Source organism: Lacerta agilis, chromosome 3 (genome assembly GCF_009819535.1).
Source record: "Lacerta agilis isolate rLacAgi1 chromosome 3, rLacAgi1.pri, whole genome shotgun sequence".
NCBI lineage: Eukaryota > Metazoa > Chordata > Lepidosauria > Squamata > Lacertidae > Lacerta > Lacerta agilis.
In genome coordinates, this window is record NC_046314.1 from 10,591,721 (window position 1) to 10,609,530 (window position 17,810).

A 17,810-nucleotide genomic window follows, 5' to 3' on the forward strand; every position below is an offset into this window, starting at 1 on the left:
TGTGCTGCTAGTTGTTATCCAACTCCTATGGTAGGAATAATGTGAAGATGGATTGGCTTTCTAATGTGGCTTCTACACATTTATTCTAGTATCTTTATCTCACTGGTAGATTAATCTAGCTGTTGCTAGCATTAACTTAGCCTGATCTCTCTTCACTATCGTGTGCATCTGCTTCCAGCCTGACCACTTATTTGATACTGCAGATCACAACATCATAATTACATAACCAGGCTGTCCCAGATAAATAGAAGGTGCTGCTAGGAACAACAACCTTGCAAAAAGGCTTTTTAGCCCATGTAAAGCAGATACAGCGATGAAAAATTGCACGCTCAATTTTTTGTTCTGAAACTTGATGTAGAATTGAAATTAACACATGGCATTGTGCAAGGGACACAATGGCCAGGATTCCACTAATGAGTCACGTTAAAGAAGGTGGTAGCAGCATCGGACTGGGGCTCAATTTTCTGACAGCAGGCTCCTGGCCAACATTAGAGGAAGTGGGAGGTACTTTTTTTGCTGATTCTCTCTCCTGCTGCCCACAATCTTTTAGGGAGCTACAGGGAGAAGGAATAATGGGGGTGGAACCCCCCCCCCCTGCAAATTTAGATTCAACCCTTCATTTTTCCAAAACTAATTTCCAATAACAATGTTCAAAAAATCTTAATGAATACTTTAGTTTTTTTAAGACACTTTCAAAAGCAAAGAAATACTTTCCTGTGCCTAACTTCCCCTATTTATTTATTTACTGTACTTATGCAAACAACAATTAAATTCTAGAAAGAATTTTAAAAAATTCTCACAGAGGAGGAAAGGTATTTTAAACTTTTCTTCCCTTTTGCTGTACAAAAAGGCAAATGCCATCAAATAGATTATTTTTTTTTGCCAATCCTGTTCACCTTTATTTTAAGGAGTAATCAAAGCAGGGTTTTTATACGAGACAAGGTGTGTGTTATAATGCTCAATGTGGCGTCCTTTACACTTTTTGCAGAGACACACTGACAAGAATATGGTAGCAATAAGAAGGAATCCACTCGTTGCACACAAAGTGGCAAAGATAGTTTTGTAGCTGGACTTTGTTTTAAAGGAACCACATGGAGCACTGGGCACATTCCAGTCTGCAGTCTGGCTCAATCCTGCCTTGTTTGAAGCCATTATGCATACTTGGTAAGTTGAGCCAGGCAGGAGATTGTACAGCGTGTATCGCCTAGCCGTGGCATAAATCTCTCCAGATACAGTGAAATTCTTGCTGTCCTGAGGGCGGTAAGCAAGCTGGTAGAATCTTACTGCTGAATATGGGGCACACCAGCAGACCTCTGCTGAAGTGTCCCTAATTTCAGATATCTCGCGGAGCCTCGGAGGATCTGGGATGGTGAATTCATCAGAGATCCCCGGGCACAGGCAAGGAGACAACAACTGGAGATCAGAGCAAGGCTTTTGGAGGTGCCTGCATGGATCGTAATCACAAGGCCCAAGGCCCTGAGCCACAAATTCCTCCTCCTGCTTATCGTAGTCATAATTGTCTTCATAAGATTTCGGACTGTTACGAGTGGTTGCAATATTCAGAAGTGGGACTGCCTTGTTGGGGCTTTGTGTAGACTGAGCTGGCCTTACCGTATTGTGTGGGATCAACACAGAAGAATCTGCCGCTGTTTCTTCAGCTGTAGGACTGAGCGGAGCGAAGTGGGACCATGTTTCGTCCATGTGGCCAATAGAATCATCCACTACTGTGGTGTCATGTTTCCTTTGATTCATTCCAGTCATGCTCACTAGGGTTGGATCAGAAGAGAGTTCCCTCAGAGTTCTTGAGGAAGCTGCTGTGTGAAGAGCTGCTGTGGTGGGTGGGCCGTCGGTAGATCTGCCAAATGTTTTATCTTTGTAGGCAAGAATGTCTGCTTTGGTTGGAGCCTCCTTTGCTGTATCTCCCCAAGTCAAATGAGGGTATTGAGAAGAAGAAGGGCTGCTGGGCCATTCTTGGGGAAATGTACTGGAGTCTGTAAGGGTGTCTGTCGTGAAGCTGGGAGACGTACCGTAAAGCTTGACTTGAGTGAAGTTGGAAATTCTTTGCCTTTGGCACCACTCAGTGTTGAACTTGGACAGCCGCATACGTGCAAATGAAGATGCTTCTTTGGCCTCTGGGTAGCACAAAATTTCTGATGCCCTAATATATGGGAAACAAGTAAGAACAGTAGTCATTATTGTCCTCAACATAATATCACTCAGAGATATATCCATAGTTTGAGGCAGGGGCGTTTATTTGCATGCATGCATGAGTGTTTCAGACCATTATACCATGTGGGCCAGCCACAGGCTGACAACTCAGTTTAGAAATGTAACCTAATTGTAATAATTCTAGAATCCTAGAACTCTAATCCTCTCATCAACAATATTCCAGTCACAGTGCATATTTCTGGTGCATAAGTTTAGCCTGCATGTCCTTTTCTTGAAAGATATAGTGAAACTGACAGGCATCTGAGCACGTATCTTCGAGCTGATGCTCTTAAATGTGTGTGAGGGGGAACTGTGTGTGCTAGCCCCACAAAAACCGAAATAAGGCTATTTTAGAGAGATATTTTTTAAAAATTTCCCCTTATCAAACCTTTATTAGGCATTTACATATAAAATTGCAAGATCAAGAATCACGTACAAAAACTTTAAAATATATTAAACCAGCATTTCCCCCAACCTGCTATCCTCCAGATGTTGTGGACTCCAGCATAGCCAGTGTTGGTCAGGGATGATGATAAGTGTTTTCCAAAACATCTGGAGGACAATAGATTTGGGGAGGCAATTTTTATTCATCTGTAGTACTTATTGCTATTATATGCTCAGTGTTATCTTTGCCACCACTAGAGTTAGACATTTTTTTTATATCAAAAGGAAAGAGATGAGAGCAGGAGTTTACAAGCAGCATCCTGCCCTGAGCAGAGCAACTTCAGGCAATTCTGCACTGAATACAGCACCACAGACTGCTAACAAAGTACCTTGAACCAGCTTCTAAATTTCTCCTTACCTCTCTAGAACTATTCTGACTGGCTTGGAGAGCAGCCATGAAATAGCACAACTACACACCAAAGGGTTGCCATAGAGGTTGACCGTTGGGATTACCGATGAGCTGAGATTCCATGGACTGAAAGAGCTCAAATTGCAGCTGGAATAAGAGAAACAAGGTCAACCAATGTATAGACTTATCATTTTAATAGCTAATTCTATCAAATTACATGCAGTTTCTGCCTTCTCCAGAGGAGAGTGATTACCGTATATATACATACAGTGGTACCCTGTGTTACGTATGCGATCCGTTCTGGGTCGTGCCACGTAACCCGGGCGTACGTAACGTGAACGAACAAAAAACCAAAACGACCCCCCACCCGGAAGTTCGCTTTTTTGTGCTTCTGCGCATGCGCGAAGTACGCAGGATGTTTTTGTGCACCTGCGCACCACGCACGCTCCATGGAGGACTTCCGGGTCGCGGAGGTGTGTAACTTGAACGTACGCAACATGAGGTATGAGTGTGTGTGTGTGTGTGTGTGTGTGTGTGTGTATGTATCCACCTTCCCTTTCAGAAACACCCAAGACAGCTAACAATGTATTAGATCAAACACATCAGGCCTGGCCCACCCATGAGGCAAGGTGAAGTGACTGCCTCAGGCAACAGGATCCACAGGGCCAGCAGACCTGACCTCCAAGGAATTCTTCAGCTGCAGCGCATTCCTTGGAGGCTGGATTTGCCACCTCCTGAGCGGCCTTCCTCCATGCCGCTTCTACAAGAACCTCTTCACGAATAGGAGGCTCTGCTAGTCTCCACCTACCCTTGTTCCTAATGTAGATCTTCACTCAAAATGGTGCCATTTTGTGCTTTACCTCAGGTGCCAGAATATTGGACCAGCACATGCACACACACATGTATGCGCGCACACACACACACACACAGAGAGACAGATCAGTTCAAAGACCTGCGTAGGAATGAACGTTGAAACGGAGAAATAGAAAATCTAAAATGTCTGACGATGTATAAACCCTAAATCATTCTGATAGAAGCATACCAACATTTGGTTTTCATTCAGGATGCAGAGTTCAGTCTTGCCCCTTACCCAGAAAATACAAACAAGCTTAAAACCAGATCAAATAACTGAACAAACACATTTTTACAGGTCGCTTTCAGTGCATCTCCAGGTAGCAAAATGTCCCCAAACGAAGCCATGTACTAGTCAGAAGAAAGGTGGTTACGCCTCCCTCCCTGCATCTGTGTCCGTTTTTGTGAGAGGCATTTTAAACACGTTAACATTAGCTAGGGGAGGGGGGAATGGGACAACACAGTGGCCAATAATCAATATTCTTATTTTTAGACAACTTTTGTCCTAAGGTCTTTTTGTTTTCAAAAAGCAAACTGTGCCTGGGCCCTTAAATTTACACCACTGGATTACTGGAAGATATTTACCCAAACACTTTTCCTCATTTGATGGGACAAAAAAAGATCCCCATAATTGGTTTTCTTTGAATACTTTTTGGCTCCAGAAACATTTTGCATACAGAAGGAAAACTGAATAGTAAATAAAATAAAATAAATTCTTCCAGTAGCACCTTAGAGACCAACTAAGTTTGTAACTAGTATGAGATTTTGCGTGCATGCACACTTCTTCAGATCTGAATACCAATAACAAACTTAGTTGGTCTCTAAGGTGCTACTGGAAGGAATTTTTTTTATTTTGTTTCAACTATGGCAGACCAACACGGCTACCTACCTGTGAATAGTAAATGACTACTTTATAGGTGTACACCAGTTTAAATTTGGTAATGAAAAGTGTTCTCTCTCTCTCCTTGTCTGTGTGTGTGTGTGTGTGTGTGTGTGTGTGATTTTATCCCCTAAAGTCTGGGTAATGGTTTAATTCTTGCATCCCAGCCAGCAATTTTGTCACCTTCAAGTGTCCCAAGAACCCTTCCACCATTACAGAATCAGTCCATTTGATGTCGTAATAATTTATCAGATTATCAGACCACAGTCCTACAACTGAATTCAAGTCTTAACAATGTTCACCTGTGCTTACAAGGGAGGCCTGGAGTCAGGGGAATCCTCAGAGATAGGAAAACTTACTTTTGGAATAGGAGGAGAGCCATGTGAGGTGTGTGGGTGAAAGACTCTGTTTCCACCAGACTGAGGGCACGGGAATCTCGGCAGTCCAATAATCTCAGTTCAGGAAGATGCAGGAAGGTGTCAGCGTCAAGGCTTCTCAGCCTGCTCATTTTTGTTAAATAAAGGTTTGAGAGCCTGGGCAGATATTTGATCCAGTCCTGATGCACTGAGGTTCAAGCAGAAGACAAACAAACAAACAAACATATTAAAGAGGAAACTCCATTTGAGATGGGACTGACCCAACCATCATACAAGCAACCTTCATGACATCTTAAAGAGAACTTGTTTTGCTCCTGACAAATACTGGCGAGTGTGCAAATATTCTCTAGCGGCTGAGTTGAAGAGAAGCAAGAATTACATGAAGGCTGAGATGTTTCCTGAGTCCTTAGTTACACTTCCGGAATTCAGTATTGGGGTGGAGTTGCATAGAGGTCCTCTGAAATATACTATGGGCTTGTATATTGGTTCATAGTTACGTCCCTACCATGTAGACAATTCCAATAGAATATTCCAGATTGATGTAATCGGTGTGAATGTCTCTGTGCTCTGAACTATAGTGCCATTTGTTTGTGAATAGAACTGGTGTTTCAGGCTGTATGAGATTACTGGGAACCACTCCATTTTGACTCTCCAAAATGGAGACTCTCCAAGTTCAGACACTTCTGGCTGTTCACAGGCTTCAAGGCCCCCAGTCTTCCAATTGGTTGCCATTGATTGCTCATCTTCCAATAAAAAAAACTAGGAGGTGATCAACTCTGCATCCCGGTGTGGACTACCCCACATTGTATTCTGCACCACCAGGAAGTTAGCCTTTATGACTGCTGCCTAGTCTGAAAATGTATGCTTTTCTGTAGTCCAAATGTTAGTTTATTCCTTAATCTCTTGCAAACAGAGGACTGTCCTCTGATATAGCCCATTAAACAGGACTTTTCCCTCTGTAAAAGCAAGTCACATAACTACCCAAATCTGGGATGTCAAGGGCTCTGATGTGCATCCTATGAGATGATGTTGTTAATACCCCACCCATCTGACTCTGGGTGGGTTCAATCAGAATATTAAAAACATGACAAAATATCAAACATTAAAATCTTCCCTACACAGTTGTTTATTCCCTTGACATTGGATGGGAGGGCGTTCCAAAGGGCGGGCGCCACTACCGAGAAGGCCTGGTTCAGTGACTACTGATTTTATTTATTTTTTGGTTGGTTGCAAGTTTGGGTTTCCTTTTAGCGTTTTCCATACAAGTAGGCTAAGGCATTACATAAATTAAAATACAATAGAATAAAAGATGTCATGTAGTTGTGTGGGGTTTATCCACAAGATTGCTGTGCATGAGTTATTTTGAGGGTTCGACAAGTCACTATGGCTACTATTGATTTTGAATTACAGTGGTACCTCTAGTTGCGAACGCTTCTGGTTATGTGCTCCGCTGGTTGTGAACTTTGCCCCAGGATGCGAGCGGAAATTGCGTGCTGTTGGCGTGAATGCGCAGCGGGAGATACCATTAACGAAAGCGCATCTCAGGATAAGAACGGTTTCCGGTTACGAATGGACCTCCGAAACAGATTCGGTTCGTAACCAGAAGAACCACTGTATTAAAACTTTCTATGTAATGTACCATGAGCATTGGGGACGGGGGTTATGAAAAATTGAATTCATGCTAAGTAGGGTTGAATTTTTGCCCAAATATTCCTTAACAAATTCATCCAAAGACTGAATTTGTATTTCAATTTTAAATACGTGATTTATTCACAGATATACTTCGGGATGGGGTCCAGGTTTTGCCTTAGAAATTTTGGTGAACGCTCAAACAAAAATTTATAAATGTCCTGAAGCGGAAAACGCAGTCGAGCTATTCCCTCATTCATTTTGCACTTTTATAGTCAGGCTTTAAACGTGCGAACAAATTATGTGTTTCCAGTTCAAATTTAGTTCTAGTGTTACACACGGAATTATCCTCACCACCACATTGGCAAAACAATTGAAATCCTTACAGTCGCTGTCTGCTCTTTCCCCCGCACCCTAAGTGGTGCTTGACGCTTTCCTTTTAAGTTTCGGTACTTACATCTCTCCAGATAGGTTGCGCTCAGGTCCAGCACATGGATATCACTTCCAGCCTTTTTAGTGGTGTCCCCAGGCAAGATTGTCGCAAAGGCAGATTCCTTAATCCCCTCTTTCCCATCCTTCCCCAGCCAAGTAGAAGACAGGTTTAGGAAATGCAGCTGACGGTAGTAGGAGAAAGCAAATGGATGGATTTCAACAATGGGGTTTCCAGCTAGAGAAAACCACTTGAGGTTTTGCAGAACAGATGGGTTGCATGCGGGCACAACTGATAGCAAATTGAAGCTCAGGTCCAGCGTCTGGAGGCGGCTGAGGTTGCTGCCGTCCCATGTCACTTGCTGGATCTTATTCTGCCTGAGAAAGAGGAATTTCAACGTCGGCAAGTCAGCCACCTCCTGGCTGTTGAATTCAGGCAAGAGGTTGACACTCAGATCCAAATACTCCAGAGGCTCAGGCAGGCAGGCAGGGAAAGAAGTCAGGTTCTGATTTCTGAGGTGCAAGGAGGTCCATGGCTGGGCCCGCAGATCCCCACAGGACAGGCTACTGAGGTTGACATTTTCCTCCCCAATGTTCTGCTTCACCAACTGGAAGAGGGCTTTCGCATCTCCAGGAGCTGCAGATGCCGTTTCCTTCGTTGGCCTGGTTGGCACTTCCTGTACAAGAACCAACAGGCAGGCAAGGAAGCAGAACATGGTAACCGCTCCCTCAAGAAGATGAGAAGCCTGTTTTCAGAAAGAGAAGGAAAGCAGTGATGTTGAGTGCTGCCAAATATTAACTTCAAGCAAGTCCACAAAAGCGTATCATGGCATCTTATCTGGGCCTTCAAGGGGCCACAATATGCAGTGAACAAGACTAGCATGGCTGCCCAGCTGGAAACTGCCAAATATCCATGTTCACAAAAGAACGTCTCCATTATCCTAATAATAATCCATATATCACAAGAAGCTGAACTGACAAGAGAACACTACCGTGTTTCTCCTAAAATAAGACACCGTCTTGTATTTTTTCCCCCCTCAACAAAACACAGTATGGCTTATTTTCAGGGGATGTCTTATTTTAACCACGTCGCATCGATACGCTGCATAGCCACGCCTCTCCAGGCTGTTTTAATGGGAGGTGCCGCGTCACTATGGCTTATTTTCGGGGAACAGCTTACATTTTGCAAATGCATAGAATTCCTGCTATGGCTTATTTTATGGCTATGTCTTATTTTAGGATAAATACAGTAAGGCAAGTGTGTTGGAAACTCGCCTGGTTCACTGGGCTGGCTGCAGACAGCTTTTTTGATAATCCCAAATAATGAGTCCTACCTCAAAGGATTGCTGTGAAGTTAAGGATTTGGTCAGGCATAGGCAAACTTGGCCCTCCAGATGTTTTGAGACTACAATTCCCATCATCCCTGACCACTGGGTCCTGCTAGCTAGGAATCATGGGAGCTGTAGTCCCAAAATATCTGGAGGGCCGAGTTTGCCTATGCCTAGATTTGGTAAACACTGCTTTGGGGGACAGTGAGAGTAGACGACCGCCTGGCCTAAGGCTACAAACGTCCATATTGGCCGCCTCTGCTCTGGCTGCTAGGCATAACCATGCAAGTGTTCTTTCGTGGCACTGCTGGATGAGGGCCAGAGACAACAGTGGCACGAAGGTAGGCTATGTCCCCTGAAAAAAGTGCACCAAGAACTCTGGCCAGTAAATTTCAATGGCGGGGATAAATCCTACTCACAAGTCAAAAATCAAACAAAAGTATGCATTCTGAAAAGAATTACAAACTTAAACAAAGAATGCAAACTTAAACAAACAATACAACTTCAAACTCCCAGTGATATGTGTGGCACAATAATTCGTTACAGTATAAGAATACAAAAGTTTTTAAGTAACAAATTCATATTAGTCCATACTCAGAATGCCCGTTTCATGTATTGAGCCGAAGTTAAGAGTCGATTCCGGGTCAAAAACCTGTTTTGATGTGGACACCTTCGTCAGCTAGTTTTTTAGGGGTCGTGTTAATTTGTAGAACTCGCATGAATATATCTTGTAATTTCTATGATGTAGCAACTTGGGTGTGGATTGATCAATGTGTATCTCAAACTTTTCTGTGCTATGTCCCCTGGCATCAAGTTTGCATCCTTACACCAGACCACTGCAACCCTAAACATGGGCGTAGCCAGGGGGTGCAGGGAACGGCAGCTCTCGCTCCCCCCAATCAAATCAATAAATAGAAATACTTAACTGACCAACTGCGCGGCAGATAACTCGGTTCTGCTCCCCCCATAAAGGCCCCCCCCCAAAAAAATAAATCCTGGCTACACCCATTGCCCTACAGGTCTGATGTTTTTTCCTATCACATTGTAACCCTAAGAAAAACGCACACCTCTTTTACCTAGATGCATAATTTTTTTACTTACTCTTCGCTTGGAAGGTATCAGGGAGCTCAGTTCTCACTTGTTTGCTCATAGAGGGGGTGTCTTCTGGTCTTTTAAAAGCTGAGGCGCAGAAACCCCCCGTCGAAGCCTTGCCGTGGGAGAAGAAACGGCACGTGCAGAATTCCCCCCCTTTAATGTGAACATAAAGAGGAGCTTCATTTGCGTCAGAAGATGCTGGCGTAGCGCTAAACCCAACCACCCCTGCTTGCCGTCTTGCCCTCTATTGCAAAACTTGGTTTCTCTGTCCTATTCATTGGGGGGAGGGGACACCCAACCTCCCAAGAGCAAATCCGTCTCCCTTTCGCGCCCTTTTAGGATCAGCAAGCACTTACCCGCCAAGGTGCTTCTCAGGAAGATCGCTCTGCTCCGTGTCAAGGCTCCCCGAGTTTTCCAGCACTTGCTTTATACATTCCGATGATTCAGAGCTCAAGCATGAACCGCTGTCTGTTCCCTTGTTCCTGTCCTCTCTCACCACATCCGCTGATTCCAAGTCAGGCCCCTTATGCCAGTTTGCCCCTTCTTCTTAGGGAAGGGGCTGTTCCTTTTTTTTTTTTACTACACCACACCTATCTCCATCCCTTTATGGGAGGTGGGCAAGATTTATTCCCCAAGCTACACAAATGGACTGTCAGCAACTCCCTGCATAGCTTGGAGGTGGGGGGAGAGGCTGGTGGGCTGAAAAACATCTTTATTGTAAGAGGAGAGGATTGCTTTTTCTTTTTCTTTTTCTGCAAAGGTGAAAGGTCCATGGAGAGTGCCAGACTGCTGATAAGGAGGCCAATGTCTTCTCCCTCTCCCACTAGAAATAGGCAATTTTGACTTCTCTGCAAGTATAAAGGGCAAACTACACCTTGTATCTATTTAAGGAGCTCCACCATTTATTTATTTTGTAAAAGAAGTGGACTTGGGAATATACGGTTTCAAATGGAGGTAGAGGAGGAGGGTGGGGGGTGGGAGACCCTAAACCAGTTCCCTGCTCAGAATTGCTCACCACCAATGGCCTGTGCATCTCATCTCTCTTCTGCCTCCCATCAGAGACTGTGTCATGAAAATGCACACCCTTTGTGAGGTAATGATCTGGTCATAAAGGTGACACCTACATCCCCCATCCTCAGGCTGCCTGTTTCCATGACAGCGTAATACAACAAATCCAACATAGTACCTGTCACATGTGTCAGTAACAATGACTTGATGTAGCTGAGTGTGTTATGAGGGACATGTATTTTTGAGCCACAGCCTAGGAGGTGGCCTCAGGATGAGATACCTGGATACGCCACATGAGGCATGGGGCTTCAGCAGATCAAAAAGCCCTGGATCTCATTATAAGGTATATGCATTCAAATTTGATTGTGCATAATGTATCCAAAGGGACGTATATTCTTTCAAAGAAGTGTGATCCTGTTTCATTAAACTCCATCCCATGTTTGATCAAGTGGAGTAGTCCAGAGAGTCCTTGGGGGAATTATGAAAGTGATGAGGAGAGGGATGTGTGCTAAAGCCGGTATATAGAAATCGAAAAGAAATAAGAAGACCGATAACTAGAATATATAGACATCAACATTGTCAACTGGGAGAATTAACATGTTATCTGGAATAACAGGCAGCTATGGTTTTTGATAGGGTATAACTGTCTCAAGGGTCAAAATGCCATGTGAGTTTTCTGTTCCCATTTCTTGCCTAACAATGGAAAATCAGTACTCAAGAGTACAATGCAACACAGTATGAGGGAAGCTGGATTTCACTCTAGATTAAATAATGTTGGCTGGGCAAAACCCTGCTCTGAAGCCTTGGTGTGGTGTTACCATTCACAGCAGGCAGTGCAGGAAATAATAAATTCAGGATTCAGACTTGGGGCAGGTTGAGTGCCAGTTTAGGCCCAGATTTGTGTGTGCATGCGCATAGCCCTACACACAGGCTTACCCTAGCTTAGCAACTGAGTAACTAATGCTAGTAGGGTCCAATGAGTGTCAGTCATCCCAAGGGCCCTGTTCTGGAGTGGTCTAGACTACATCTTACTGTTAAGATGTGAAGTTGTGAAGAAATGTGGATTCAACATTAAAAGCTGTAACATTAAAAGCCCTGAGCAGATTGGGCCCAGGATACTTGAATAACCACCTGCACTCATGCCAACCTATCCATTTACTGTTCATTTAGTGTTGGAAGACTTACTTAGGTGTCCACCTGTGAAGATGATTAGGTTGGTGGGCACCCTTAACAGAGCCTTTTCATTGGCTCGGCAACAATGGAACTCCATCGCTTTGTAGGCTCTATGTAGAGCAGATTGTTAGCAGCATAAATGCCCCCAAACCCAACACTTTTGAACACCTGTCCTACAAGAAACCTGCCAAATAACAAAACGAGTACGAGAAGCAACTCTAGAACATAGCCCTAGTAAACATCTGCCAAGACAACAATGCACACTGACCTTACAAAGAACTCATAAGCCACCTACTCTCAGCAGCGAGGAGCGTCATAACTAAACACTGGAGGGACCGGCCACTGCTACCAAACTGTATGGGAAACGGCCCTACTAGAAAAGTTAATCAACAAATTGAAACTAGCACAGGGACAAACAAAAGAAGATGCCATAAATGCTGGTATGGCTCCCCTTTATTACACATACAGCCCAGCAAGACAACAACATAACCCCCCCCCCACAGCATACCAATTGATGCGGCTAACTTGACCCAACCACCCTCCACCCTCTCTCACCGGTGTGGTGTAGTGGTTAAGAGCGGTAGACTCATAATCTGGTGAACCGGGTTCGCGTCTCCGCTCTTCCACATGCAGCTGCTGGGTGACCTTGGGCTAGTCACACTTCTTTGAGGCCTCTCAGCCCCACTCACCTCACAGAGTGTTTGTTGTGGGGGAGGAAGGGAAAGGAGAATGTGAGCCGCTTTGAGACTCCTTCAGGTAGTGATAATGTGGGATATCAAATCCAAACTCCTCCTCTTCTTCTCACATACAAACAAAACTCATTGCAACCAACCATGCTCTGGGCTCTCGGTCCGCCAAAACAGACAGACAGACAGACAAATAAAGAACCTATCCCTGTGATGCCGACACAAAGCAAAAGAATGGAAAACCATTTATCCCCTTTCTACCCCACCTCTCTCCCCAGTTCAATGCCCCCCCACCTCACAGTGTCTCTCACCAGACGGAACTGGCCTATAGAAAGGACTCTATGAACCGAGAACAAATATGTTTGTTGTATGTACCCTTGCAGTTCTAGGAAAATCCAATAATAATAATAATAATAATAATAATAATAATAATAATAATAATAATAATGGCATCACACTCCAAATCCCTGGGAGGCATCTCCCAGCGGTTTCATATAGCTATTAAATAGGTTGGCTATGACACATTGAGAAAGAGACTACAAAATCACAATTTGCCACCCTCCCAGAGTCACTTTTCTAGAACAAGCCAGTGTCAAGGCTTAATTATTTTTGTGCAAATTAGCAGTTTGCTGCTCAGTTTAAAGCAAGTGAGTGAAAAACAGCAGGTATCATTGTCCAAGGAAAACCATGCACACCGTACAACTACCATAGCAATTAAAGCTATGCTTTTCAAAGGGCCTCGAGAATGCATGCTGGGCTTATCTTTGCACATGTCACTCATCATCAGGGGAGCCTTGAGATCTAGCAGGCTTCACAGAAACTCTTAACGGGACTGTCTGGAGCCCTTTTGGGTTCTGCCTCCTTTGTTACGAACAGATCAGTGTGTACTTTTAGAAAACCCCTTTCAAGCGAAGGAGCGTCATCTGGTATTGCCCAATGCTGTTCAAACTCCGGTGAATACTGAAAGGTAATTTCTCCCGCAGCAACTGTCCTGGAAAAACAAAGCCCAGGCAGAAGTAGGTCAAAAAGAGGAATACCTCAGATTACAGACACATTTGGTCAAACTGTCAGAGATGACAGAAGGTCAATGCAGTTAGATGCTTCAGAATGCCCAACTGTCTGATTTAAAATATATTTATAAAATGCACGTCCCAAGTGCTCAAGTTGCTTCATTCACCACTACCCAGAGGTCCTTATGGCAATCCAGTCAGCTTAAAATAAATACTATTTTATTTCCAAAATAAAACAAACAACAAAAATCAAAAAGTTACACCATATAAATACTAACAGAAGGTGATGATGCATTTAAACCCATTTCTCCTCTGTAGGTATTTAGGTATGCAATATGCACTGGCAACTTGGGAGATTTTGTTCTGCTTCTTCGTAATATTACAATTTCTACTTAAGCTCTTTCCCACAATCTATGGAAAGCCTTTGATACGTGTCCCTGATTTGTATACGAGATAAAAGCACACCACACTCTATAAAAGTTTTGTCTTTAGCTGATTTACATTCAATTTTTCCCCCAGTCCATTTTTTCCCCTGCCATGGCTATTTGCCAGCAGTTTGTGGTATTAGGAAGTCAATACAAAAAGCTCTTGCAGTTTTCCAGTTAGTTCCTTAGATGTCGCTTTGATGAGGTTGACTGGTTTTATTATCCTGCTAATGCATACGGGGAGAAGGGAAGCTGAGAGCTCAGAGTTTACCTAGGGCTATCTAAAGCGTTAATGGCTAAACTGGGATTTGAACTAGTGACATCTGCCTCGTATCTCATGATCTTAACTGCACTGCTTCTGTAAGTGAAACACATTCCTGATTTCACAGGTTGAAAGCAGAAAAAACAACGCAAAAGAAAAAGCAAGCGAGAGTGCGCATGGCCATCTCAAGCTTAACGTTTCATTCTCCAGGAAATGACATAAACTGCCAAGATATTAAAGAAGAAAGATGGAAGGCGGAAGACAGCAATAAATCACCTGCGTTTGGGGTGACCCTGATACTTGGGACAGTTAGCCCTGGTGATCCCACTGATGTTTGTTTTTTATGCTGTTTTTTAGCTGTTTTTTAAGTTGTTTTAATCATTGTCTTATATTTGTTGTCAGCCACCCGGAGCCCAGTTTTTGGATTGGGAAGGGCGGGGTAGAAATAAAATTTATTATTATTATTATTATTTCAAATTTTGATCCATAATTTAGAGAACAAATCTTATAACAAAATTAGACTGAAAGTTAAATAAAGTGATCCATTTTGATTTATGGAGAAAATAAAGGTACAATAAATATTCACTGGTGATTGGGCTTAGCACTATTATCAGCATCTTCCGACGCAAATGAGCTCTGTTCACATTAAAGGGGGGAAATTCTGCATGTGCCTGTGTCCTGGTCCCTTCCCACATCTGCTCCAGAGATAGGTTAGGGTAAGGTTACCAGAATTTTTTCAATGAATCTGGGGACACTTTTCAACTTCAATGTATTTTGTATGGGGACTGATCTGTAAATCTGGAGACTGTCCCGGGAAACAGGGACATCTGGTAACCTTAGACTGTTAAAAGGGACCCCTAACCGTTAGGTCTAGTGGTGTCCGACTCTGGGGTTGCGGTGCTCATCTCGCGTTACTGGCCGAGGGAGCCGGCGGGTCATGTGGCCAGCATGACTAAGCCGCTTCTGGCAAACCAGAGCAGCGCATGGAAATGCTGTTTACCTTCCCGCCGGAGTGGTACCTATTCATCTACTTGCACTTTGACATGCTTTCGAACTGCTAGGTGGGCAGGAGCTGGGACCGAGCAACAGGAGCTACCCTGTGGCGGGGATTCGAACCACCAACCTTCTGATCAGCAAGCCCTAGGCTCTGTGGTTTAACCCACAGTGCCACCCGCGTCCTCTTAGACCGTTAGGGGAACATATTTAGGAGGCACTCAGTGGGAAAAGAGTGGGAGAACATTTCACTGCACAAGCAGAAATCCTCACACTAACCAAACAAAGCGCTACATTAGATACAACCCATTATCATTTATTTTTAAAAGTTATTGTAAAACGTCTGCTACACTATAAGCTGGTGGTTTCGTCATCTAAAGTGCCTTAAGAAATATCTCATTTTTTGATCCCACCGCACAGCTACTATTAACAAGTTGCTGAAGTCGTATTGGCCACTTGGTGCCCTAGTTACCACTGTTGGGAAGTGCAAAACTGGTCCAGGTTCTCTGGCTGTGAAGTACTGAGCATATGGTGAGCATTCCCTCATCCATTTTAGCATGCAAACTACTTCACTGAATGAGAGTGATTATTTCCAAATGCACACAGGATCACGGTTTTGGAATCATTATCTCATTTACTACTGGATAAAAATGGTCGAAATCGACTCGCTCAAAGGGATTTAAACCCAGATCTCCAAGTTTTCGAGGCCGCAAGGAGGGGGGGGGGGATAAAATTAGGGCGAGAACTAGGAAAAATACAGAAGTACAAAAAAGGTAAGGAGGAAAAGAAAATGTTAAGAATTAGACAAGGAATATAAATGTTTATGTAAAAATGTTTAGGAGGAAAGAAAAGTGGTTTAAATTAGATTTAAAAGATGAAAGGAAAACTGTAAATTATATGTTATTATGGAGTCAGCGGGGGGGGGGGGGAATCTGAGGTCAGTGCAAAAGATTGGATATATGATTTCCTGACCCAGGAGGGGGGTTGGGACTAAGCAATGATGTTAATATTGTATGTGGTTAAACGTGAAATGATTTTAGTTGCTCCTGTGAGAGAGGGGTCTGGATATTTAGCTCCCCTCAGTGGGAGTGGGGGGAGTCATGAAAAGTTTAACCGTGTAATGATTTGTGCTTTTAATTGGAAAATCTTATAAAATTTTAATAAAAAATAAATAAAAATAAACCCAGATCTCCTAAACCAGGGGTCAGCAACCTTTTTCAGCCGTGGGCTGGTCCACCGTCCCTCAGACCATGTGGTGGGCCAGACTATATTTTGAGGGGGGAAATGAACGAATTCCTATGTCCCACAAATAACCCAGAGATGTATTTTAAATAAAAGCATGCATTCTACTCATTTAAAAACACGCTGATTCCCGGACCATCCGCGGGCTGGATTGAGAAGGCGATTGGGCCGCATTCCGGCCCATGGGCCTCAGGTTGCCCATCCCTGTCCTAAACATACAGGAAGTAGACTACACAGATGTGTGTTTGCTTCAGAAACAGGATAGAAGTAAGTTGCACTGTGTATATTATAATAGCACCTTGAAAGCTACAACCTCCTTCTCCTCTCCAACTCTAAAGGGATGAATCAACGCTGGCTGCAAATCATCCAGGCTGGAATGTGAAGACTGAAAGCTGAATTCCTTACTGACACAGGAAGATAAACAGACCAGAGCAGTCCCAAGACGAGATGGTACCAGGCTCCAGAGATGAGCTCCTCCTTTAGCAAATAGAGAATGATAAGAACTGAAATATTCAACAAAGGCTGAGGAATATCTATCTATCTATCTATATATCGCACTCCATAAAAATAGCATGTCATATTCAACCCAGACTGAATCAGATCCCTGCATACAACTAATGTGTAATGAAGGAAAAGAAAATATCCCTCAGAGAGAAAGAACATGCTGTTTTCTTCTCTGCCCCACATTCTGACACCAAAAATCGAGGCGATTTCTACAGAGGACCAAAAGATCCGTTACGTTTTAATTAGTTTGGCATTAACTCCATAGAATATAGTTCATGTAGCAGGAGATGCTGTTTCAGTCCCCCGTTCCCCCCCCCCATTTGCACTGAAGGAAACCACCACCATGAAAAGCACGATAGAATGTGCCCTCTGGAAAACAAGACTGTATGTTAAAGCCTGCAGTGTAGCGCCCTTGGCAGGACGCGGGTGGCGCTGTGGTCTAAACCACTGAGCCTGTTGGGCTTGCCGATCAGAGGGTCTGTGGTTCGAAGCCCCCCCGCGACAGAGTGAGCTCCTGTTGCTCTGTCCCAGCTCCTGCCAACGTAGCAGTTCGAAAGCACACCACTACAAGTAGATAAATAGGTACGGCTGCAGCGGGAAGGTAAACGGCGTTTCCGTGCGCTCTGGTTTCCGTCATGGTGTTTGGTTGCGCCAGAAGCGGTTTAGTGATGCTGGCCACACGACCTGGAAAGCTGTCTGTGGACAAACGCCGGCTCCCTCGGCCTGAGAGCAAGATGAGTGCTGCAACCCCATAGTTGCCTTTGACTGCACTTTACCATCCAGGGGTCCTTTACCTTTTACCTTTTACCTAGCACCCGTGGCACTGGATTGGATCCAAATAACTATGAACAGAAGAAAGCACCAGGGCAAGAAGCACCAGGAAGATACCTGTGCCCTTGTGTCCGTGGGCACGACA

General features: G+C 43.9%; 1 protein-coding gene across 1 annotated transcript; it reads right to left on the minus strand.

The window, feature by feature from the left end:
• Positions 1–801: 801 nt before the first annotated feature.
• LRRN4 (leucine rich repeat neuronal 4) lies at positions 802–7,961 on the minus strand. Its single transcript, XM_033142835.1, is given in 5 exon segments — positions 802–921; positions 924–2,158; positions 3,011–3,148; positions 5,093–5,297; positions 7,197–7,961. Coding segments are annotated over 5 exon segments (2,289 nt in total). The 5' UTR covers positions 7,885–7,961; the 3' UTR covers positions 802–898.
• Positions 7,962–17,810: the final 9,849 nt, after the last annotated feature.